We start from the raw sequence: 26,057 nt of genomic DNA, 5'->3' as shown, positions 1-26,057 counted from the left end.
TGATCTTAAATAAAGATTTAGTATACACAAACAGCATTAAGGAAGTAATGATGAAACTTGAAAGGTAACATGATAGCAGTCACTCTACTTAAAGGAGTCATGTGATACCTTTTATAGGAAACTAATATTGGGGTCTGCTACTTATCAGTGAATAAGGTCACCTACAGGCCTATACAAGAACATTTCGAATTATTAGTTAACTAGTATTAGTTAACACACAAACGTAATAGATACGGTATCGTCCAACTGGTCCACTAATCCTAAATGACTCATGAGAAGTGGAAAGGGAAAATATGCCAACTGCTGAGACTGGACACTAGTGGGTTAGAAACACTGTTTTGACTCTTCTTCTTCAGGCTGCAGGAGATGAAAAAGGGGAGATATGGAGAGAGAAGGGAGACAATGCAACAATTTTATTACTGATTTCATCTACTTTTTCATCATAATTCCAATGACAAAAATATTTCTAAAAAATGAGAAAAGTACAAGAAAGGAAAATCACTATCTATAAATCTATGGAGGGAAAGAGGAATATCTACCTTTAGAAGTAGTAGAAAGAATCACAAAGAATGATATCAACTATCACACAAAATGCAAAAACTTCTTTTTTTTCTTTTTTAAGAGAGAGAGAGTGCAAGCAGGGAAGGGAGGGCTGAGGGAGAGAGAGAATCTCAAGCAGGCTCCACACCCAGCCACCCAGCCTAGTGAGGAGCCTGACGTGCAGGGCTTCATCTCACGGCCCTGAGATCATGACCTGAGCCAAAATCAAGAGTCAGACACTCAACCGGCTGAGCCACCTAGGTGCCCCAAAATGCAAAAACTTTTTTTTTTTTTTTAAAGATTTATTTATTTATTTTAGAGGGCGAGAGAGAGAGAGAGAGAGAGAGAGAGTTGGGAGGGAGAGCAGAGGGAGAGGGAGAGAGACACTCAAGTATACTCCGAGCTGAGCGCAGAGCCTGGCGTGGGACTTGATCTCACGACCTGACCTGAAACCAAGAGTCAGATGCTTAACTGACTGTGCCACCCAGGCACCCCAAAATGCAAAAACTTCTATTTGTAAAAAGCTACTAAGACAAAAAGACATCCAAGGAATTAGCAAAATTAACTAATAAAAGCAGACAAGAGATTAATATGTGTGTATATGTATACAGTAATAAATATTTACGGAAAAAAGTGATATATGAAATTTCAGGGGTGTGTGTGTATGTGTGTTTTAATTTGCTAGGGCTCTCACACAAATCTATAAGAAAAATGCTGTGCTGCAACAAAAGATAAAAGTCCAAAGGAATGAACAGACAAAAAAAGAAAAAAAGACAACCAACAGTAAACAAATATATGAAAAAAAGTTCAATCACACAAAAATCAAGATGTACATTAAAATAATAAGGAATATTTTACTTGTAATATATCGATAAATTACAACAAATGAGGGTGTAGTAAAATTGTTATTTTACTCTCATATACTGCTGACAATACATGTATCAGTGGGAGAACATCAACTGGTACAACCCTTTTGGAAAATAATTAGCAGTGTATATGAAAAGCTATAAAAATATCCATATTATTTGACCCATTAATTTTAAATTTATACTGAGGAAATAAGTCTAAATAAAGAAAAACCTATAATAATAAGGATGTATGGTTATTTATTTAATGGGATAGCCACATAATAGACTATAATTGCGTAGACAAAAAAAATTATAGTTGCTTCCAATTATAATGATGGTTACTACTTGGTTAAAGGATAGGTTAATAAAAATATTAAAAATAAAAAAACAGATTTTTAATTTTTACATTTAGTGTTTTCTAGATTTTTGAAAATGGTCATTTATTATATATTCTATAGGAAGTTAATTTTGCAAAATTGATTCTAAGTTCCATGAGGGCAGTGAACACTCCAATAGAAAAACAAATATGATTATAATATACATAGGTGGTGATGTTAAAGGGAAGAGATCTAGAAATAAACATGGATATAAAAGTAAATATTTACCAGGAACACAGTAGAAGAAAATACATCAAAATATTAATAGTGTTAAGGTGGCAGTATTATGCATTTCCTACCTTTTCCCTAAATTTCTGTAACATTATACTAAATTTTGTATAGATTAAAACTAAACATCATTAAATATGTAATTTCCATTATATTAAATACAAACTAATTTGACATGTATAAGAAATAGAAATAAAATAGATTGCTTACCTCTCTTTCATCCATATTCAACCACTGCTTTGGATCTTCTTCAGTAGCCAGAAAGGCTATCAATTCCAAAGCAGTAAGACGAGTTTGACGTCTTGATGAGACAAATATCAAAACAGGTTTGGCTGGAGAATGGCTTCTAATTGCTATTGAAAAGTTGTGGAAAATAAAAGGGTAAGCTACTTATACCAGAATCTGCATGTCATTAGGATATCAAATGGATGCATGAAACAATGTAATTGATTTAAGTGAATTCTTAATTTGGTCATGAAATTCAGCATTGTTTGTGGTATGACTTGGACCCAACAGCATATTAGAGAAATGGTAGGAAAGGAAAGGTAGCTGAACCCACCTTGGGGAGTACATTGCCTGGGCAGGGGAAATTTAACTGTGTCAGGTCTCAGTTCTATTCTGAGCTCCTGAGGAAGGTGACACTTATAAAAGCTGCGACCCTCTAGCAACAGCTGTAAACGAATACTCAATCTAAGGTTCAGTTTTCAGAGTTGTGTTTCTGCTCGCCTAAGCAATGATATTACAGACTTAATTGGTCCTGGAGTCTCGGGGAGAGAGTCAAGTCCTGCAGAGTGAAGAAAACTCTGTTAAGAAAAGCCACAAAAAAATTCCTTTTATTGTTGTCAGTATCAGTCGATGGAATAATTGAGAGTTTGTATCAATAAACTAGTCAGAGATATGTCAAACGAAGGTTTTCTGTTTTCCTGAAACACGTGTAAGGTTTCAAGTGTAAAGATAAGAGAATGTGGAAGAGAGCTGAAGAGAATACCATGCCTGAATCTATATGTGACTGATGGCACATGGAAGGTAGACACACAGAAGAGGAAATGAATGGTTTGAAACCTGAGTAATAAGACTGAAAGAAAAAATTACCTAGAGAGCCACATAAATCATGTGACCTAACTGGAAACAAGATTTCTTTACTGCACATTGGCTCCAAAATGCTGATAAGATGGTACAAGTAAAATTTATCCTTATGTGTACATAGGTCTCTTAAAACAGAGATATTTAAACGTTTTATATAAAAAGTTCAACCTTCTTGTAATTTCTTGTTTGAAATGTGAGCTGCAGAATTTCTTCTTATGGGTTAAGAAACAAGGTTTATAACAAAAATGTTGATATGACCTTGACTACATTTATGCCCTAAGAGTGAGAAGTGAAGCTATCATAAAATCATATTTCTAAACTCAAAGAAATATAGTGAGACACTACAAGTATAATAAATAGTTTATAAGGACAGCTACTGTACTGATATATCTAGAGAAGTGTAAGTATTTCAGTTATTCACTATTGATTTATAGAACACAAAATGCTTCATTTCAATCACTGGTATGCAACTGGCCATTCCTTAAATAAATATAAGCAATCACAACAATACATACCATGAAAAATAAACTCATTTATGCTATTTCTCACTCACAGTTTATCTGAATCTTACAGAATATAAATGGTAATGCTTTGATAAATCATATTAGAAATATAATGTTTAAAATACACATATTAGTACAATATTGGTATCTTTTGTACACATAATCATGAATGAATCTGTCTCTTTTTTAAACCTCAACATTTAATGGATTTTTGCTGCTGCAAGAACAGGTGTGGCTGAACAGCTCACGGCAGATTTATTGTTCATTAGTGATTTTATACAATGCTTCTGTGGAGGTGTAAATAATCCGAACTGCCAAGATTGGTCTCTAGTTCACAATCAATACATTGCTTCTGTCATAAGGCTAATTACAGCAGCTAAAAAGTCACCTCACAACTGTCACCTCACAATCAACAGCAGTTCACATTAGAGAATTTATTTTGGAGGTTATTTTTAATTGATATAATAAATATTCCTTATGCAGCCTAAACAAAACATGTTTCAATAAAATAGGAGTGTTATTCTTAAATCTTTCTTGCTTGCCTAATTTGTTAGAAAGGGAAAACCAAAAAATAAAACAAAACACAAAAACAGAAGCACTGTAAAAAAAAAAAAAAAAGTACTGAAATTTGTAAGTCTTATGGTTTCTGGTAAAGATTAAGATTATGAGATATTTTTTACACTTAGAGCTCCTATTTATCATTTGTTCAAGCTACTACCATAAGAAAATAACTTAATAGATTAAGAATGATTTAATTACTTTTAAAAAATACATTTTTTTCTCTACTTCCAAGACAGTATCATCTATGAAATCTCTCCAATTTTCAATAGTTAATTCAGCATACATTTTTATGCCTGAACAGCTGAGGCATAACCTACATTTGTAGAAGTTGGAGCAGTACCACCCGTTCAAAGAAATCCAAATTATCTGGAATGCATTTAAAGGCTACCACACAAAATGGCTGCTATTTCATTCCAAGGATCTGAAGCTTACCTTGAAATGTAGGCTTATTCATACTAGCCATACGAGGACAGTAATGTTGACCTGGGAAGCCCTGAATGTGAACTTCCAGTGGAACTGGACGTACTGATGGTCGGAAGTTGAACAAGCCCATCTAGAGTAAAAACGAGAAAGAAATCATTTTCAGTTTTTATATTTAAGTTTATAATGTTATAGTGCCTCTTTAATACAGCCACCTAAGCCGCAGTATTAAATGCTTATTTATCAATCTTCCACATACCTGATGAATATTGAGCCAGTCAGCAAGGTCTCTGGCATTAGCTAACGCGGTAGATAGTCCAACTATTCTCACAGGCTTTTCTGTGTGCGAGGAGATGAAATTTGTTCGAGATACAATGACTTCTAGAACAGGGCCTCTTTCCTCCCCTAGGAAATAGGAATAATACATGTTAATCATTTAACAGGTCCTGATACCAGCTGCTGCACATTTCAGAGTCAAAATGTGTAAACTGGTATCACATAGCATGGTACCCACCGAGCAGATGGATCTCATCGATGATGAGAATAGTGACTTGCTTCACATAGTTCCTATTCTGCCAGCTTCTACTGACTCCATCCCACTTCTCTGGTGTTGTGACGATAAGGTCAGCCTTAGCAATGGATTTCATATCGGGAGTCACATCCCCGGTTAGTTCAATAACTCTGGAAAGGAAGAAAAACGACTCCTTTCTCAGATAACACATGACCTTGGAAAGGCAAAAATACCTTTCAAAATAAAATTTTATAATGTTTAACCCTACTTTATCTCCCTTTGATTTCTGAAAGTTTCTGTGAGTCCAAAATACGTTTCTTAAGAATTCTAAGAGAATGTATAAATTCAAATCACTGATAATCTAACTTTTATGCAGATATGTGAAGGTGTCAAACTTTGCTGTGATTATGCTTACGAAGTCTCTGCCCTATGTGTTTTTATAGAGTTGAACTCATACTTCCTTCTCCATAGGTTGGAATAAACACCTTTCTAATTACGGGTAAGTGTTAACTTATTAAGACAAAAAGAGGCATTCATTAAGAATATAATTATGTGTAAGCTTCATTTCTCTTTTCTATAGATAATATAGGCAAATTCAAACATAATAGGACATAAATAACATATGCTGAGGCACATATGTGCTGCCTCATTCTAAGAAGACCCCAGTTTTACAGAGAGGAAGAGGGTCTGGAGGCCAACTCTAAATTTCAGGGAACCCCTAAATAATTTTTCCATCTGTCTTAATCCTCAAAAAACAAAAAGAGGCAAGATTAGTTCCCCCAAGTATAGTGTTCCCAAAGCTTTTGCTTATTTTTATTCATTTTTTATTTTTACATTTTATTATTTTGAATATGTACTATATTCAAGTGTGGTGAACAGTCTCTGTAACGTGTCTATCTTCCAATCACCTGGTTCTTGTTCTAAAGCAACCACATATTTATATTCTTTACCTTTAAAAAAAAAATAAATGATAGCATGCTTTACTTAAAAACATTTTCTATAGTATCTCTGGAGATCATTCCTTCAGTATATAAAAAGTTCATTCTTTATAGAATGACAGAATATTTTGCTTGTGTAAATGTACCACAATTTATTTAGCCATGTTCTATTGGGCACTCAGGTTACCAGCAATCTTGCTATTAAAAACAATGTCACAATGAATAAATAACCTTGGGCAATAGTAAAATACCTTTTTAAAAGTCAGGTTCTTTAAATGGATTTCTATTTTTCTGTAAATTGTTTACATGCAAAACATGTACTGGGAGTTACTCTGAATGGTATGAAAGAAAAATTAAGAGATAAAACTTACTTTTCTTTTGTTTTAGAATTTAAAAATTTTGAGAAAATTATCTTCCCAAAAGTATTCATATTAAATAATTTAAGGACTTTCATTTTTCAATATTAAAACAATGGGAATTTGATAACATTTTAACACTAAGTACAATACCTTTAAATAAAAGACTATGAAAATCACTGTAAAAGCATTCAACAGGTTTATGCAAATCTTTTATTTGTTGGTCCTTTTAGATTATTCAAAGCATATCTTCTGAAAAAGCAAGAACTTACTTTTTGCCAAGTTTTTCTTCTATTCTAACTTTCCAATCATCCATTCTTTCACGTACCAGGGCTTTTAAGGGTGCAATATATACTGCCTGAAAGGGGAGGGGAGGGTAAAAAGATCTCATGAAAATAGTGACATCATTTTCAAATAAAGGCAAACTCCATCTACATCTGACAGTGTGGTTTAAAAATGTATCTTTTATTTTTAAGTTTTAAATTAATGGGAAAAGTCATTAATTTGCTCAAACTACCTTTATCCAAAGTAGGATAGAAATATAATACATCATAAAAATCTTGACATAGAAAATTTTAAATATTAAAAAAAACACTGAAGGTATTTCCTTTAGGTATTTTATATTCTGATGAAAATGAAAGTTTTTCCTGGTATTATGATCAAGAATTATCTGAATTTAACTCTTCCATGAAAAAAGTTACTACTTTTGAAATTCTAAAGAGAGATAAATATGGTTGTTTAAACTTATTGCAGATTTTATGGAAGATAACAGTCACACATTTTAGGTATTCTACCTTTTTTTATAACAACAACAATTGGTCTTTAATAATCCAAACTTATATACAGATTGTTTAGTAAAAAAAAAATTCTTTCCTTTATAAAATGTTTCAAATTTAGAGTAGAGCTCTACTGTTGTATTAACATGTCTTATAATGGATCGATAACCACAAACTAGACTGAGAAGTAGGAAAACTTCAAGTTAAGCAGGGAAGAAAAGCCACTAATTGAAAATCACTGAAAAAGAAGTTAAAACATTTTTAAAATAATAAATGATAAGGAAAATACCATATAATTCCAATCACAGTGCATGAATTAGCTTTCTTGAAAAATAATACTTCTAAACTATGAGTATGTACTTCACATTTCAAGAAAGCATAAAATCAATACTTATTTGACTCACCATGTTATTTTCCATCAATAATATGGCCATTTGCAGAAATGTGGAATAAAAACTACCTCTGTATTTCATGTGTATAATCAAACTGTATTTGTTAAAGTATTAGCATTTCTTTTATAGCAAAAAGATTTGATTACAAGTCATTATTTATCTTATAAATATGGCTATGAATTATGCATCTCACAATGAGGAAAGGACATGTGGGAACCGACATGTACATTAAAAACCTAACTAGAGGACTCCAAAGTTTAAGATAAAATTTTTTCTGGCCAGTTATTCTTTGGTTGTTTTTGGAAGGATATGTACCAAAATTTTATTTTAATTAATTAATTAATTAATTTTTATTATGTTATGTTAGTCACCATACAGTACTTCATTAGTTTTTGATGTAGTGTTCCATGATTCATTGTTTGAGTATAACACCCAGTGCTCCTTGCAATATGTGCCCTCTTTAATACCCAACACCGGGCTAACCCATTCCCCCACCTCCCTCCCCTCTAAAACCCTCAGTTTGTTTCCTGGAGTCCACAGTCTCTCATGGTTCATCTCCCCCTCTGATTTCTCCCCTTTCATTTTTCTCTTCCTTTTCCTAATGTCCTCTATGCTATTCCTTATGTTAACACATGTAAGTGAAACCATATGATAATTGTCTTTCTCTGCTTGAGTTATTTCACTTAGCATAATCCCCTCCAGTTCCATCCATGTCGATGCAAATAGTGGGTATTCATCCTTTCTGATGGCTGAATAATAGTCCATTGTATATATGGACCACATCTTCTTTATCCATTCGTCTGTTGAAGGGCATCTCGGCTCCTTCCACAGTTTGGCTATTGTGGACATTGCTTGCTATGAACATTGGGGTGCATGTGCCCCTTCTTTTCACTACATCTGAATCTTTGGGGTAAATACCCAGTAGTGCAATTGCTGGGTCATAGGGTAGCTCTATTTTTAACTTTTTGAGGAACCTCCATACTGTTTTCCAAAGTGACTGTTCCAGCTTGCATTCCCACCAACATTGTAAGAGGGTTTCCCTTTCTCCACATCCTCTCCAACATCTGTTGTTTCCTCTGGCCAGTTATTCTAATACTGATCTGGTCCCACCAGAAAATTCACTAAGAGAGTGACAAATCTACTCATTGAGTCCTGCTGTGTGTTTAGAACTGGCTAGTTTACAGATTATGAACTGTGTTTTCTAATTTAATGTAAGCATATGATTCCTTCAAACAGACCTTTGACGTAGGGTATTTGTTGAAGACTCTGAAAATGGCTAATTCGGCAGCAACAGTCTTTCCTGATCCAGTAGGTGCTCCAAGTAGGACATTACAGTCTGTGTGATACAGTGTATGAAATATTTGTGTCTGCACAGGGTTAAAGTGGCTAAAGTTGTACAATGCTTCATATGCTTCACATCCCAAAGCTGTGACTGGTAAAGGCTGAAGATCCAGTAATTCTGAAAAGATGAAACAGGTACTGCCATAACTGTAAAAAATGCACAATACTAAACACTCTCTCAGGAATAAATTATAACAATCCTTAATTCATTGGAGGGGGGGAAAAAGGCTTAACATAAATTTTTATATACTAGTTACAGATCTTTTTTTCTCCCTGTCACACATTTATAATATTGACATATTGGACACTCTTCTGGGAGAGTTCCCCATACACTAACTCTAATACCACTACATGGCTCTTTTCCAATCAGGAAAATAATTTGAATGACTGGTATATGAAAATATGCATGGTGTAGAAGAAAATTAAATCTACCCCAATCTGTAGAAAAAGGAAAACCATCTGTAGACTGCAGTACTACAATGGTTATCAATAATAAATTTCCTTTGATCTGTTAGAAAACTGACCAAACCAGAATGGTTGAGGGAGCTATTGGTTTAGTCAATATAAACTAAAATAAACTTAAAATAATTACAGGAAGAAACTTAGGTGGGAATTTCAAATCAGAGAATGTATGGGTAAAAAAGAACTGCACTGAGAAAACATTGAAAGAAACAAATTTAGTTGTATCTCATTATATAAACTAGAGGTCTAGGAGATTAGACAGTTAAAATAATTTAGAGAAATGAAGTTATATACTCCTGAACTTGACAGACACTGTATTTTCCCATAACCCAGAAAAGTATCAGTTAGAAAACTGGAAGGCAACTAACTTTACTCTCAGGATTCTTTCATGGAGGATAATTCTACCCATCTGAAGTTAGAATAAGGAAGAAAAAAAAAATCTGTAAGGGGACATGGTGGTCTATATCTGTGTAAGATCTTCATAGTACAGTTTCAAAATGGAAAGTGTAGAGAATTCTCAAAAATTGTACTTAAAGATAAAAAGCTATTTTTAAAATATTATCTTAGCCCCACAGCTCTACTCTATTACATAGGTAATTGAGAGCTGACTGCATAAGTTTTCTATAGCAGATTATAATCTCCTAAATTTTCTGAAGCACTAAAAATCAAGAGGGGAGGAAGTCTTAACATGCAATGCTAATCAAAGCATACACATATTCTTAATAGGAACTAAAAAATAAACATTTTGGTATATGCTGACAATATTAAATTATGATGATTCACTTCTGTGAAATGTGAAGAATTTTCTTGTTTGACTCAGGCTCAACGGGGTGCCTACACACACCCACATAAACACACACCCTTACCCACACTCAGCCAAATAGAACTGGGAATCACTGAGGTTGTATCATGCATTTTTAATATCAACTGAGATGTTACAGTGGTGCATTTACTGCTTTTTAAAGTGTAGTCAGCAGTCAACTAATTCTATAAATAGGGTGATATGTGCTTGGCCACTCAACAGAGAAGTGATTAAATGAGCATTAAAATACAATGTTAATGCATGTTAAAATCAAGTACTGCACTCAAAGAGATCTAGTAGTGATGATGGTAGCATATATTTTAAAATTAAAGCATCAAACATTTTTACATATTTTGAGAGTCTAGATATCATATATAGGCATATTTGATGGAAGAAAAACAGAAAGGTCCTCTTCAATGAGTATATCAGGAGACACTGCAATCTCATTATTTCTCTATGTTGACAAACTTTTTAGTTCTGTCAAGATATCAAAGTGGTTTTAAGCAGTAGTCTAAAGTATTTCTCTTTAAGATATGCTAAGGTAATAAATAAGGTACACATTTGACAAAAAATGGCAAAGATTAAAATCACATTAATGCCTGCTTTCATTTCCCAAAGGACTGTTAAAAAATGTATTCATTAAAAGGAGTAAGGAATAATATTTTTATTTTGAAAATAGTTTGTCTTCAGAGGAATTATATGAAAAAAATCACCTTTATTTTTCTCTAAATTAAGGGCCTCTTGAAATCATTAATCATCAATTATGAATTCTCAACAAGAAATACACTTAATACACTAAATTAATAGTTTAATCTAAAGATATTTTTAACATAGAATATAGGGCACTTAAAAGTACCAATATAAACATTTATTCATGAAATTCTCCTTCTTTAATAAATCAAAATATAAAGATAATTCCTCATGTTACAAAAATCTAAAATGGATTTTTGTTAGTTTTGACAATGAAAAACTGTTACATGATATTGCAGATTACCATATTCCCTTTTATCACATTAGTGTGGGGGAAGAGAACTAATATAAAGGGTACATCTTGGGCGCCTGGGTGGCTCAGATGGTTAAGCGTCTGCCTTCGGCTCAGGTCTTGATCCTAGGGTTCTAGGATTGAGTCCCGCATTGGGCTCCCTGCTCCTTAGGAGCCTGCTTCTCCCTCTGCCTCTCTCTCTGTCTCTCGGTCTCTCATGAATAAATAAATAAAATCTTTAAAAAAAAAAAAGGGTACATCTTGTTTGTAGGATGAATGACTTGAGGTATAGTGAATCCATTCTGCAGTGATATCATAACCTGACTCCTTAATATTAGCTTTTTTTTTTCTTTTGGTGTAGAAGCATACTATATGGAAGAAAAAGAACCTACAATTCACTTTAATTCATTTAACACACTAGAAATAAGTTTAATAGCAATAAATGCAAACAAAAAGGATACCTCAAAAGTTTCCCAAAGAGCACAGATTAAATGACAAATAATACTTGCAATGGAAAGTGAAGAAGATATGGAGACATTGTAATGATTGTTTATAAAATAGAGATGAAGGCGGGCGCCTGGATGGCTCAGTCAGTTAAGTGTCTGCCTTTGGCTCAGGTCATGATTCCAGGGTCCTGGGATCGAGTCCCACATCGGGCTCCCTGCTCTGCAGGGAGTCTGCTACTCCCTCTGCCCCTCCTCCCACTCGTTCTCTCAATCTCTCTCTCAAATAAATAAATAAAATCTTTTAAAAAAAATAGAGATGAAGGCATAATAATACAGAAGTAGTGAGTCTCCACCTCGTTAGAGCTATGGGAATTGAATTAGGCTTAATGTTTTTGGAACTCAAACAAAATTAAGGCCCACCATTAAGCTCTACCAAATGTATACATAGATTTGATTTTGGAAAGTCTCTTTTCAAACTATATTGACTAAATGAGTTCAATTCTGATTCAGATTTAGACAACGTTAAAGCATAAACACTTGCAACCTTAATGAAAACAATATCAATGATTCAAGTTACTATTCAATATGTTACCTGTATGGGGAGGATGTCTCTCTGGTAGAATCAGATGTTGAAAGTTGATAATACATACAGCCTCAGCTCCTAACCATCTATCAGACACTGCTCGGATGTAGTACTGGGAAGGCAAAGGCTCAAAAATAGGGATTGTAAATACCAGAAGTTGAGCTTCTTTACTAATGACCTAATGTGAAATAAAGTCTCAAGTGAATATGAATATTCTGATATCATAAAGGCCTTCTTAGTCTACTGTTAAGAAAATGCTATCTATACCAACAGGTACTAAACATAAGAATATATCTTGGGTTTCTAAATAGTTGAGATATTTAGGCGCTTCAGAAATTTATACATGGTTCCCTTCTGAGGATACCTGATATTATAGAAAGTTAAATTTATATTCAATTTATATTATTTATGTATATCATCATGTACTAACGGATTATCAGTTTGACTCATTATCAGAATTTCCCAAATTTCATTCATTAAATTACTTAACTTCATGATTTTTACCAAATTATTTACTTAATATTTTTCTTTAAATTTTACTACTACGTTAAGTGGAGTAACAGAACTTAGCATAAATAGAAGGTAATTATGAAAAGAAACACTGCTGTGAAATTCTACTGCTGTGTGCCCAGGGTTCCCAGCCTAAAGCTTGCTTTCTCTTTGATAAAAAGAGAAATCATGGATGAAGCATCACAGTTAAAGATATGCTAGCATCAGATTGAGTCTTTCTTTTGGGATTCATGGAAAATTTTAAAAAATGCCCTTTTCACAATGTGAGTCAATACTCTGTAGTATTTTTTTGTAACATCTAAAGTTATTAATTTTTATTTATTTAATCTTATTTATCCATTACATTATTTATCCCATCCATTTGACATATTTCACTCCTCTGGAAGTCATGCCTTAAACCACGATAAAGATTACAATTCAATTTCTCAAACCAAGATCACATTGAATATATGAATACAATAAAATGCAATTCCTGTTACCTTTGAAACCAAAAAGAAACATTAAAAAAAATAAAGCTTTAAGGGTACTATGAAATTATAGAGAAATAGGTACAAACAGAAATTATTTAGCTTATATTTTCTTCTATGATAGCAACATAATAAGGACACACCCATGTTTACCTGTTTTTTCAGAACTAGAAAATACTCTGAATGATAAATATGATCATTTGTAGGATCTTCTACCCAAATCCACCAAGGTTCTCCTACCGTCCCATGGACCTAGAAGAAAAATAATATTCTAATACTAAGTATATTTTAACTCAAGTAAGGGATATTGTTTGCAAATCCAGCACCTATTCTATCTCTTTTTAACAGCTTTATTGATACATAATTTACATAAAAAAGTTTACTCACTTAAAGTGTACACAGTTCAATGGTTTCTACAAAGCTTTTACAACCATCTCCATAATCTAATTTTAGAATTACCCCCAAAAAGAAACCTTGCACCCATCTGCAAGTCACTACTTATCTTCCCCCATTGTCCCAACCTCCAAGCTTGACAACCACAATCTACTTTCTCTCTATAAATATTTGCCTATATTGGACATTTCATATAAACAGAATCATATCATATGTGGTCTTCTGTGACTGGCTTCTTTCATTTACCATGTTTTCAAGGTTCATTCACGTTGCATCATGTAACAATACTTCATTCTTTTTCACTGACAAATAATATTCCACTGGATAGATAGATATGCTGTATTTTGTGTACTCATTCTCCCTCTTTTTTTTCTAACAAAGCCCAGTCTTGTACAGTGTTCATCTCTCTCTTATGTGACTCAGGAGAAGGTGACCTCATCTCTCAGGATGATTTTGATTAGCCCAAGCCAATCAGTTTACAGTATCCTCCTTATAACAAACAGCTTTTGGTAAGGGATAGGCACATGCCCAATGCTGGCCCAATTAGACTAAGGGAAAGGTCTTATGATTCATGCTCTGGGTTGATGAAGTAGGGGTGTGTTCACCTTTTCCTGTTAAATGTGAACAAGGAAGCACAGAAAACATCTGGAAAGTAGCCAAGAGTGTCAGGACAGCAAAAAGATGGGCTCTAAATGATAGCATTAAATAGACTTAATCACCTTTGGGGCCTATTCTATCAGTGGACCTTTTACTGTGGAAGATAATATATTTTTTTGCCTAAGTCACTTTGAAATAAGTCAGGTTTTCTATTCCTGGGTGCCTGGGTGGCTCAGTCGTTAAGCGTCTGCCTTCGGCTCAGGTCATGATCCCAGGGTCCTGGGATCGAGTCCCACATCGGGCTCCCTGCTCGGCAGGAAGCCTGCTTCTCGCTCTCCCACTCCCCCTGCTTGTGTTCCTGCTCTCGCTATCTCTCTGTCAAATAAATAAATAAAATCTTTAAAAAAAAAAAAAAAAAAGATATACTAATAATGTCAGGTAGTGTAGAAGATATTTACTTATACTTAATCAGAACCTTACAATAACCATGTAAAGTAGGCATTGCTACTACAATTACAGATTTCCTCGTTTTCCTCCACTGGCTTCTTGAAAGAAAGGATTGAGAGTTACTTGCTTTTGTATCTACAATCACTCTCTACTGTAGTCTTTGTACAGTAACTGTTGCAAAGATAGACCTTAAAAAATGCTGACAGAATAAGAGGATCCAGAGTAGATCTTCTCCTGTGTGTGTGTGTACATTAAATACATATATAAGATTTCATATATATATGAAAAAATAAAGCTAAAATATAAAATATGGTGAACCACTTGTACATATTTTCTTTTTTATTTTATTTTATTACGTTATGTTAATCACCATACATCATTGGTTTTTGATGTAGTGTTCCATGATTCATTGTTTGCATATAACACCCAGTGTTCCATTCAATATGTGCCCTCTTTAATACCCATCACCAGGCTAACCCATCCTCCCACACCCCTCCCCTCCAGAACCCTCAGTTTGTTTCTCAGAGTCCATAGTCTCTCATGGTTTGTCTCCCCCTCCGATTTTCCCCCCTTCATTTTTCCCTTCCTACTATCTTCTTCTTCTTTTTTTTTCTTACATGTAATGTATTATTTGTTTCAGAGGTACAGGTCTCTATAAAGAACTTATCAAACTCAACACCACTTGTACATATTTTCATAAATGATTAGATTCTGAAATAGTTATGTATGGGAATACCATGGTGGGGAGGGTGTCACAAATTGATGTGACTAACTATAAACATAGTTACCATAACACCTAAGATTTAGAAAGAAGAATAGAAAGGGTAAAAACAGAAACAGAAATGTGATGGGTGCCAAGGAAGGACATTTGCAAGAAGGACAATGTATAGTGCTGAATGTTCAGAGAAGTAAAGAAAATAACTGAGAAAAAGTCATTTATTATGGCAACCAGTTAGGTTTTGGTGATCACCGAGAAAGTAGTCTCAGCAGGAAAGAAACTGATGACCAGGAGAAAATACAGAATACTCTTTCTACACATCTAATCGTAAAGAGAAGAGAAGATTGATAGCTTGAGAAATATTAGGATTTTATTTTATTTTATTTTTTTAAGATTTTATTTATTTATTTGACAGAGAGAGAGAGAAAGCGAGAGCAGGAACACAAGCAGGGGGAGTGGGAGAGGGAGAAGCAGGCTTCCTGCCGAGCAGGGAGCTCAATATGGGACTGGATCCCAGGACCCTGGGATCATGACCTGAGCCGAAGGCAGACGCTTAACGACTGAGCCACCCAGGCGCCCAGAAATATTAGGATTTTAAAAGGGCTCTTTTAGCACAAAGAATCTTGACTTTTTAGTAGGATAAAATGACAGAGTAAGTAGAGCTGGCAAAAATGAAGATAACAGAAAATTAAAGAAGACAGAATTACACAGTCTTTATGTAAGTGAATCCACTAAACTATTGTTCAATGTTGAACTTTCAGGTACCTAAAAGGTTCTGAAGAGGTCTCACTGGTTGCCATATTAATATATTATAGCATGTTTTTCCTGAGGATGATAGTAAATATTACTACAATGCTTTAAATGAATCTTCAATATGTATTCTTTTTAGAGTTTTCTATATGCCTTAAGGACAGATGTAAGGAGGTATAGTTGAACCTGCAGTGCAGACATTTTTGCTTACCATTGATATAGATATTTTCTACTTTTACCTGATCATTCCAAGTAAAATCAGGACAGATGCTAAGCGTCACTCGGAGGACAGTCCGTGTGATGGGCTGAATGGATGCTTCCATTGTAACAGAAGGAATCTGATGAACACATTGTTTGACCTTGAGTCCAATATTCACATGATGCAGCATGTGACCTGTAAGGAAAACATCACACAGAAGAAATGTGTTCAGACAGAAAAAAAGCAACATAATCTGACTTGTAAATGGGATTTCAGAGAAGGTGGTTTTATTGCTTGTTTTATGATTTGCTATGTAGAATAGTTGACATTCTTGACCTGGCATGTTTGAATATTTTGTAATAGTTAACTTGAATTAGCAATTCATAGCTCTGAAAACCAGTATCAAGGTTTCTTCAGCTATTAATAGGGTTCTTAAAATTACTGAGACTTGACAGTATTTAAACTACTATAAACAGTTCCACTTTTCTCCTAGTTAGCTCATGACACATTAAAAAATTTAGTATTTTGTGAAAATAGCCATTAATTTACACCAAGTCTATTTCTCAACTCTATAACCATGATGGGAAATGCTTTAGTAATCAAACACAAATCACCCATCCAAACTCATTTCCAGAAAAAAATAAAGCTAAAATATAAAATATGGTTAACGTAGCACAAACTTACCCACTTATACCTATTTTCATATATGATTAGATTTTGAAGTAGTTATGTATGGGAATGCCAGGGTGGGGAGGGGGTCACAAACAGATGTGACTGACTATAAACATCTTCCTACTTGAGTCCAAGCAATTAAGTGGAAATAGATAATATTTAATAGTATCAATATTTCTTATATATCTTGGTTCTTTGTAATACAATTTTTTAAAGTACATTTATGAACAAATCAAAATGTTCTATATTCACCAGAATTTGAAACTAAAATGGTTTTCCTTATTTTGATAAAATATTTACATATGTTACCCCAATGTAAGTAATCTTAATTTCTCTAGTTAATATCCTCAATTTCTCTCTATTTTTATTGATACTTTCTACCATTCTGTCTTAAAGTAGTCTTACTATACAAGTGAAATAACTATCTCAGCCTCTCTTTCCATCATTGGACCTTTTGTTAGCAGTAGTCCTCCCCCTTACTTCTCTTCAGCCTGACTCCCTTCATGTATAATGTCATCCCTACTCTGAATCTGAAATATTAAGTAATCAATACATTGTAAGTTTGTCCAATAAAATGTTAAGGTACATAGAAATGTATGTAGGAATAATTTTTTAACATCGTTTGATAAAAGCAGAACAAATGCTATTTACATACTGATACCAACTGGATTTAAAATGGTAAAAAAGTTTATCTTGAGTAATATGAAAATACACAATAGTTTTCTTTTATATCTAATAAAATATTTTATTTGTACAGAACAATACATTAAAACATTTTTGCTTCCTTCTTACCTATTTCATCTTTCCTCATGTCTTTCAGCTTATCCACAGTAAGATTTTTTTCTTCTAATCTTGTTAGAATGTGTGGTGGTAAGACTGAAAACTGTCTCAAAGGGCTAGCCCAACCCCAAAGCCTCTTGTCAATGACTTTACTAAGATTCAGGAGCCTGTAGGTCATGGCAGGCCAACGTTTCCTCAGAGCAATTTCAAAAAGAGCACGGACAATTCTAGCTGCATTCTGAAGAATAAAAAGGGGGTTGGTGGTTAGGTACACTGTACTTTAAATTTGTCAGATTTGTCATTCACACTCAGTTTTAAAAGAAGCATGCCAAGTTGCAGCCTTTAATTGTGGGCAAAATCCATTCTCATATAACCCTAATTACCTTTATTATTTCTATGTAAGAATAATCACATCTTTCATAAGTGGATGTTATCTTGTTAAATCTCAGATGGTAGTCTCATATCCAGGTTCTTAGGAGGCTCCACCCTATGCCCCCTAACCAGGAATGAAGGAGGAAGAGATAAAAGGTATGCATAAGACTTAAAAGGCTGTTGAGGCCATCTAGAATATAAGATACAGCTGAGGATACCCTTGGGTATATAGTGGAATGATTAAAAGTCTACTTAGAGAAATAAAGAGGACTTTGGGATCCAGTCAGACAGAAAAATTAGTGTGAGAAGGGTGATAAAGGAAATCCTGATGAGTTCAGCTACCTGTATTAATGGTTCCCTACAAACCAAGCAACACCTTAACTGCTTTATTATCTCATTTAATCTGTATGCTATCTCCTTTAATGTTTATGGCAACTGCATTCAATTGGTCTTGATATTATGATTTTATACATAAAGATAACAGAGCTTGGTGAGGTTAATAATTTGACCAAGATCACACAGATAGTTGGTGTCAGAGTATCTAATCAAAGCCAGGTCTAAACAAGTCCAATTTAACTCCAAGGTTCTAAATTTGGTGGTCAGGAAAACTTCATTAATAGACATATAGAAAGTTACAAGGATTGAAGCCCTTTTAACATCTCTACAGTTAGTTTCTGTTTGTTTTGCCTCCTTCCCTCTATCACTAACTTTGCAGGTTATTTTACTGACGATTGTTTTTAAAGTCATGAACTTGGGAGATACCTCACAATCTTGAATGACATCTATATTTAAAAATGAAGAATGTTAAAATCTGGTCAAAATCATAAAAAAGAGATGAAAAAGAGTGAAGATTTTAAGTAGCAAATAGGTGATCTGGCTTGAAATTACAAGGCAAAAATGATCATAAGAGTTAAGGGCTTTGGTTTTCCATTTTATATAAAATATGTATTTGTCTCTTGACAAATTTGACTACTTTTTTTACAGTATTAGAAATTTAAGAACAGAAATGGTATTTAGAAGTATGAGGACAGTTCTGATACCCAATAAAAATTATAGGATGACTCTTATTAGGCCCAGAGAATGATAAAATGAACATTTTTTTTTTAAAGATTTTATTCATTTTTTTGACAGAGAGAGACACAGCAACAGAGGGAACACAAGCAGGGGGAGTGGGAGAGGGAGAAGCAGGCTTCCCGCCGAGCAGGGAGCCCGATGCGGGGCTCGATCCCAGGACCCTGGGATCACAGCCTGAGCCGAAGGCAGATGCTTAACGACTGAGCCACCCAGGCGCCCCATGAACATTTTGATTACTATATCTACCAAATAGGTCTTCTTCCGGCATCATTCTTAGCTGCTCTTGTAAGAAGATACTAGGCTAATTTTCCCAACTGTTTTTGGAAGTATGTTATTTTTCTATGTCAGAACCTACAGTTGTTCCCTAGAAGCTAAAAGAAATGGAAGGAGAAATCCCATGTGAGATACAGGCAGGCATTTTAATCTGGAATGATATAAATGGGGAATAATGATCAAAATCTTTAACATACGCAGTTTAGAGAAGCTAAATAGAGGCTTCTTTATAAAATCATAGACTATTTGAGCTAAGGATTTATCTCAGGGGTTGAGAGAATCAAGTTTTAGAAATATAGAAGGGATGACTATTTTATAGAGCTGAGAGGGTTGTGGAACTGTTGGTGGCTTACATTTAAAATATAAACTCAACAATAATTTATCTAATGCATTCAAGGATGATAGACCCACAATAGCTATTTAAGAAAAACCAGGATGCTTTGATTATAACCTTAATTTTTTGAGACTGACTTTTTGGGAACCAATCATGAAGAAATCCTGTCTTATACTGTAAAGCAATTTGTGTGTCAGTCTTTGATAATACCTTCATAATCTTGAATCAAACAGAAATGTGGCCAGATTATTCATCCAGAACCCAGAAAAGCTTTAACTTTTATTTAAGTCATTAACTATTTCAATATAAAATCATTAGAAAATGTAAAATGACAATATCATTTTTTCAGAAAAACAGATAAAATAAGTTAGAAACAATGGTTCCTATAGAAGTCACAGGGTTTAGAGATTATAAATTATATATAAATTTTCTATGGCAGGAAATACATGGTTCCAAGATACGCAAACAAAATTTTTTTTCACCACATCCATATTTGGTTTATACAGCATATGAAATCATTACCTGGTTCCTTGGTTACTTTGATTAAATTACTGAATTCATTCAAATTGTTTACCAATATATCTTGGTTCATGTTTGCAAATATTTCACGTTTACAGTTATTTCAAAGCACTTCTGAATATTCATGGCTGTTCATTTATTTAACACAAACATACTTTTTCTATATAAAGTCTTTGAACAAAATTACCAACATAAGATACATAGCAGAATAGTTTCTATACTTAAAATAAGATTAAGTTTTTATTTCTCTTTAACTTAGAGGAGGCACTACTCAATGAAAAATGATGAAAAAGGGATGCTTTTTTATTTTTCTTTTTAATTACAGTATAGTTAACATATAGTGTTATATTAGTTTCATGTGTACAATTTAGTGATTCAACACTTCCATACATCAGCCGGTGCTCATCACAACAGGTGCACTCCTTAACCCCCATCACCTATTTCACCCATCCCCTCACCCACTTCCCCTCTGGTAACCATCAGTTTGTTCTCCATAGTTAAGAGTCTGTTTCATGGTTTGCCTCTCTATCTTGAAAAATGCATTCTTGATAAGTAAAAAGTATTTTTTTTAAACATGTCTAGAAGGGAAGCCTCATTTGAAAGGCAAATACTGCAAAAAATAACCTGCTTTACTTCACATGAGGGCTTGAATATAAAAACATAAATACTACAACATTTTATACTACAGTATTTTAAAAAAAACATACATTTAATGAGCTGTAATTTAGGGAATAATTTTCTTTCAGTTCTCAATTTTTAAGTATCATTGGTAGGGAAGAAAGATTACTTTTTTTTATCACAGACTTATCAGACTGAAAATATGGTGTGAGGTATTGCTATTAAGCCTTATTTAATGGTAAAAATTTTGTTTATATTTCTAACATTTGGGGTAAGTTATAAAGGTTCCACAATCTTTTACTCTGCTTGAAATATTCTTGTATTATTGCCCTTTCTAAGTAAAAGAAGTGAACTTTATTGTGTAAAGCAGGAAAAACCAAGTGTTGATATCTTTAAACTCTAAAATGAAAACAACAGCAACATCTAAAAGAACCAAACCAACCACCAAATCCCACCTCCATTTCTGATCTAATAGCACAGAGGGCATAAAAGATACAGAACCAGTTCTGCAATAAAACTGTAATTGGTGGCATGTCACAATGCAATACATTCACAGTATAGCATGAATTAATATCTTGAGTTTCTAAAAGTAAACAAGGAAGAGAAAACAGGAAGGGAGTAATATTCTTACCTGTGCCACATATGCAGAATCTGATATAAGGGAGAAACTGTCCATCTCTCCTCGGCTGATGTAAGTTTGAAGTAGGATGTTTATTTTCCCGTAACTGTTCTCTACACCTCCAGGAGCTGCGAGTTCACAGAAATTGTTTAATAAGGCATCTAGCTCCTCTATTTCCTCTTCTCTGACCTGGAAGAATCAATGTTTTTATAAGATTATTTGGGCTGATTTATTGAAATTTTTCATTCATATTTAAACTAAATCACATTGCATGTTTTTTTAAGGCTTTCATTTTTCAACATTTTTCTTTTGTACATTAATATAATAGTAATTTTTCACAGGTAGCTAATAAAATACAATAAGAAACTATCTTGAGGCTGATACAATTACATTTTATTATTCATCACCAATATTAAAGTTGCCATTGACATATAAAAATTTGATATGCCACAAAAATTAAATCTTCTGACCTCACCATCCTTCAGTTGATGAGATTTCATATTTTATTTGACCAGAGTAAAACCTCTGCCCAAATGGATTAGGGCAAACTTGAATTATCTTCAAATGCATTCATTACAGTCATATATTTTTATATGGTATAACACATTCATAGCTTAAAGCTGTGAAGTACTATGATTCACAGTATTAAAGTTTTCACTGTTAATAAGATTAAATTATAATACAGGTACAGAAATACTCATATCTAAGTTTGAATCATGCATGTCCTTTATATTTTCTTCAGTGAACATTATATTGCAAATAAACCAAAATCTACATACTATATTCTCTGCTAGTTTCATTATTGCAAACCTACTTAAATTATATTTGATTTGCAGTAGAGAGCAAAGAATAATGTCAGGAATGACATAATAGCATAATCTAGGATAGTGGACACTGTTGATAAATGGAAGAACATTGCTGGTACTCTAAATGCGAAGTGCCACACAGCTTATAGTGTAACAGGAATAACAATTAATTATAAGCTTTTATAAATGAATGAATGTATATAAGCCAAATGCATTTGATTCAAGCTTCAAATAATCTTACTTACCTTGATTTGATCAAATTCTTCAGCTTTGGAGACTATAGCAAAAATATCACTTTCTGTTTTGTGAGCATCAAAGAATTCATTGAAGGTCTACCAAAGTAAGTGTTATATTTGATTAAAATAGAAGATCCAGTAAAATGGTTTCAACTAAAAAGTGACTATAAAATCATACATTCTTAAGGAATATTTGAACCCTAGACAATGCAGAGTTATTATGTCTGTGGTATCCTATTCTTTATCATTGCTTTAAACATCATCAAGTTTAGCAAAGACTGAAAAATTTCCTAAAACATAATTAGCTGGAGAAGACCTTTAGAAGCAAAAAGACCAATAAAATCAGTTATTAAAACCTACAATAGATATCTAAAAAAAATGTTCAGCATAAGAGTCTGGTCTTGGCTCATTTTCAGCATGGGCATATGGAAATCTGTACCATTCACCAACTTTAAGCTGAACATATATAAAATTCAGAGAGGAATAACTAAAATTATGCAACCTGAAAATTCTGGTGAAGGCCTCATAATATTACTAGTGAGGGCATATACAAATTCAGGAAACTGGGAAGAAAAAAAAATCAGTGAAAGACCACACAGAATAAAGACAAAGCTGAAGAAAGTCTACAGTTCTTGAAAGAGCTGCAAACAGGCCTAAGATAGAGTTTGGCAGTGACATACTACCCAGTGGGAAAATGAGGAAGGTTACTTAGTGGACAAAAGGAGTGCAAGTGAGCATGTGAGCAGGTGATAGAAGCAGTAGAGAGGTAGGGGCAATGTTTTGGATTGAGGAAGACCAGATCACAGTTGTGAGATGATACATGTTAAAAGAAGAAACCTAAAGTGCTATACAAATGCAAGATTTATTTTGGCAAGGATGAGGAAAAGCTAGTATGCACACAAAGGTGTTTTCTGAAACCTGTTAAATGTATAAGCATGTGTTATTTAAATAAGTACAAAACTTAGATTTCATATTGGCTTAGGTTTTCATATTTCTGAAGAAATTTCACGTTAGTGATTTCTATTACTTTTTCATTTTAAAAACATATTTAGGTACCCCAAAAATGAATATAAGAAAAAAAAAATCAAACACTTTCTCTATAAAAAGGAGAGTAAAAATGTGCTTTAACCCATCTTGGTCTTTGAATTGAAGACTCTCCTCACAGGTAATCCCTGTTATGTTTTCCCATATATTAACATATGTAGGTACATATACATGCATGTAAACACACACATAAAGACATGCATATACTCCTTAAAATGTAAATATTATACTGGCATCCTATCTTACCCAAGATTACATTAAAAGGCAATAAGCAAGGCTACACTGTAGTCTACATTATCCTTGAAACCTCTTAAATTGCCCAAATAGTACAGCTTGGTTGACCTGGTAATTGCAGTAGTTTTTCAAACTCTTCTTTAGCCAGTGTTTCTCAATAATCTGCAATTAATTTTTCAACTTTTATTCACTGATATCATTAAGCCATCACCTCCTGCTTAAACTCAGTCAGGCGTTCATTCCATAGGTCTCCCCCACATGCTCAATATTTTAGGCTTGGGTGTGCCTACTGCTTAGGATATACTCACTGAACGGATGGCAAAGGGTCCTTAATTATTTAAAGTCTTATTTTTCTCTTGTGTTTATTCAGCATGTTATTGAATTCATGGAAGTTAAATGCACTTTGTTCTATTAGTTGCTTTTATTATTTTCCATTAATACTATATTCTGAAGTCTAGAAAGTATTTACATATAAGAACAAACACATTATTGTATTTGTTACACTCAGTATAATACCTCAATGGTGTTGTATTTAATATAGTAGTGGCTGGCGGTTCTACCCAAATCAGTTGAGGAAAAATACCCAGTTCGCTCTTCAAAACGAATCATCCGAGCTTTGTCTAGTTTTCGACCAACCTCAATGACCAACTGTTCTCGATGCTTTGCTAATGTTGGGTCAATCTGTAGGGAAAAATATATATATAAACACTTGAATATTTCTTTAGAGAGTCATCATTTACAAACATATACCTATTTATGGAAATTAAAATTTTTTGTTGATACATTAGTTAGAATAAAATTTTTTATTACAATTTTTAAAGAAGTACATTTTTATAAATTCAGGACATAACCAGGAAACATTTTAATCCATTAAATAAAGTAAGACTTAAAAATTCATTAAGATTATTGATCTTTATTATGTTATCTTTAGGTAGTAATATTTTAGAATCTAAAATTCTTATATGGTCTTATAATCTTTAAGAATATAAAGATTGGCAATCAGATATTAGTAAAACAATCTGTCTTCTCCCTCCCACACTAAAATAAATAGGGACTCTAAAATATCAAGCTGTATTCCTACTTCATCAGTTATTTGGAGAACTTGCAGTGAGGAAGATTTTCTCTGTTAAAGATATAAAGAAATAAATGCATAATTATTCTTGCAAGAGTATGACTTTGATGTTCTAATAGTTTACATAACTGCTGATGGAAAAACCCATTTTGCCCATAATAATAATAGAAGCAAAGAGCAAGACGAAGTTGACAAGAAATTTCTGAATAGTTTTGAAATTATTATTTAATAGCCTCTTTCTAAACAGAAAGGACATTTAACACAAGATATTAACAAATATTCTTAAATATTGTGATGTGTGTGTATGTGTATAAATGTATGTATGTATGTATACATATATCCAGGCACACACACCAAGTCCTGAAGGTCACGCTCTAGTCAGGAGCAATAAATATGACCTTTAAAGGGAAGGGAGGGGAGTATAAAAATTCTTTAGAAATCAATTAATGAATTAATACTCCTACTATTCCTTCTAACTTACATTTTGATGGTAGCCTATTCATACACCAAATATAGCTAAAGTAAATTTAAAAGTCAGAAAAATGAGGCAAAGGAAAGTCAAATGTAGGGAAGATGGAATCAAAAGCCATTAGCAAATACAAAAGTCTTAAATATTTGCTATAAATGATATACTGTATGTATCAAGTTCATCTTACAAAACCATTTTATTCATTACACGTTCTAAAACATTAAAAATATGTTGGACAACATGATTTGTGTTAGTTCACATGAGTTTTGTGGCTACACATTCTTATTGAGTAATAAAATATAAACATGTAAGTAAAAAGAAAATTAAAAAGATGAGTCTCTGAACTGTGAAGAGAGTAAAACTATGTATCTCAGAAGGAAAAAAAATCACTTTATTTATACTAGAAAATTATACAAAAATGACTTCTGATACTAACCTAGTACTTAAAAAATCAATTGATATATTTATTTTGCCCCAAGATTTGCAATGGCTTAGCCCATAAAACTATGTGTTGTGCTTTGCCTTCCTCTACCCTTTCAGAATATTTTCATAGTGCCATTGACTATTTTCACAAGCCAATATTTGTAACAAGATCTTTTTTTTTTCCCTCCTAAGCCTTTAAGTTTCAATTTTCCCATGGTCAAATCTATAGCACATAGCACAGGAAAAAGAAAAATGACAAAAAAGACTGGCAACCCCTTT

General features: G+C 33.3%; 1 protein-coding gene across 2 annotated transcripts in view; it reads right to left on the bottom strand.

Moving 5' to 3' along the window:
- Positions 1-26,057, bottom strand: part of ASCC3 (activating signal cointegrator 1 complex subunit 3) — a 359,389-nt gene that overhangs the window by 119,562 nt on the left and 213,770 nt on the right. For both annotated transcript variants that reach the window (XM_078054943.1, XM_078054942.1), the window contains 13 exons: positions 24,331-24,495; positions 22,546-22,632; positions 21,507-21,683; positions 17,698-17,923; positions 16,274-16,428; positions 13,283-13,381; positions 12,162-12,330; positions 8,775-8,995; positions 6,641-6,726; positions 5,078-5,244; positions 4,823-4,968; positions 4,576-4,696; positions 2,204-2,346 (listed from right to left, as the gene is read on the bottom strand). In XM_078054943.1, coding sequence (XP_077911069.1) covers positions 2,204-2,346; positions 4,576-4,696; positions 4,823-4,968; positions 5,078-5,244; positions 6,641-6,726; positions 8,775-8,995; positions 12,162-12,330; positions 13,283-13,381; positions 16,274-16,428; positions 17,698-17,923; positions 21,507-21,683; positions 22,546-22,632; positions 24,331-24,495 — 1,962 coding nt within the window. The remainder of the gene's footprint in view (positions 1-2,203; positions 2,347-4,575; positions 4,697-4,822; positions 4,969-5,077; positions 5,245-6,640; positions 6,727-8,774; positions 8,996-12,161; positions 12,331-13,282; positions 13,382-16,273; positions 16,429-17,697; positions 17,924-21,506; positions 21,684-22,545; positions 22,633-24,330; positions 24,496-26,057) is intronic.

The sequence above is a fragment of the Halichoerus grypus genome, chromosome 9, assembly GCF_964656455.1.
Source record: "Halichoerus grypus chromosome 9, mHalGry1.hap1.1, whole genome shotgun sequence".
Lineage (NCBI taxonomy): Eukaryota > Metazoa > Chordata > Mammalia > Carnivora > Phocidae > Halichoerus > Halichoerus grypus.
The sequence above is the reverse complement of the archived record's forward strand: the minus strand, read 5'-3'. Positions and strand labels throughout refer to the sequence as shown.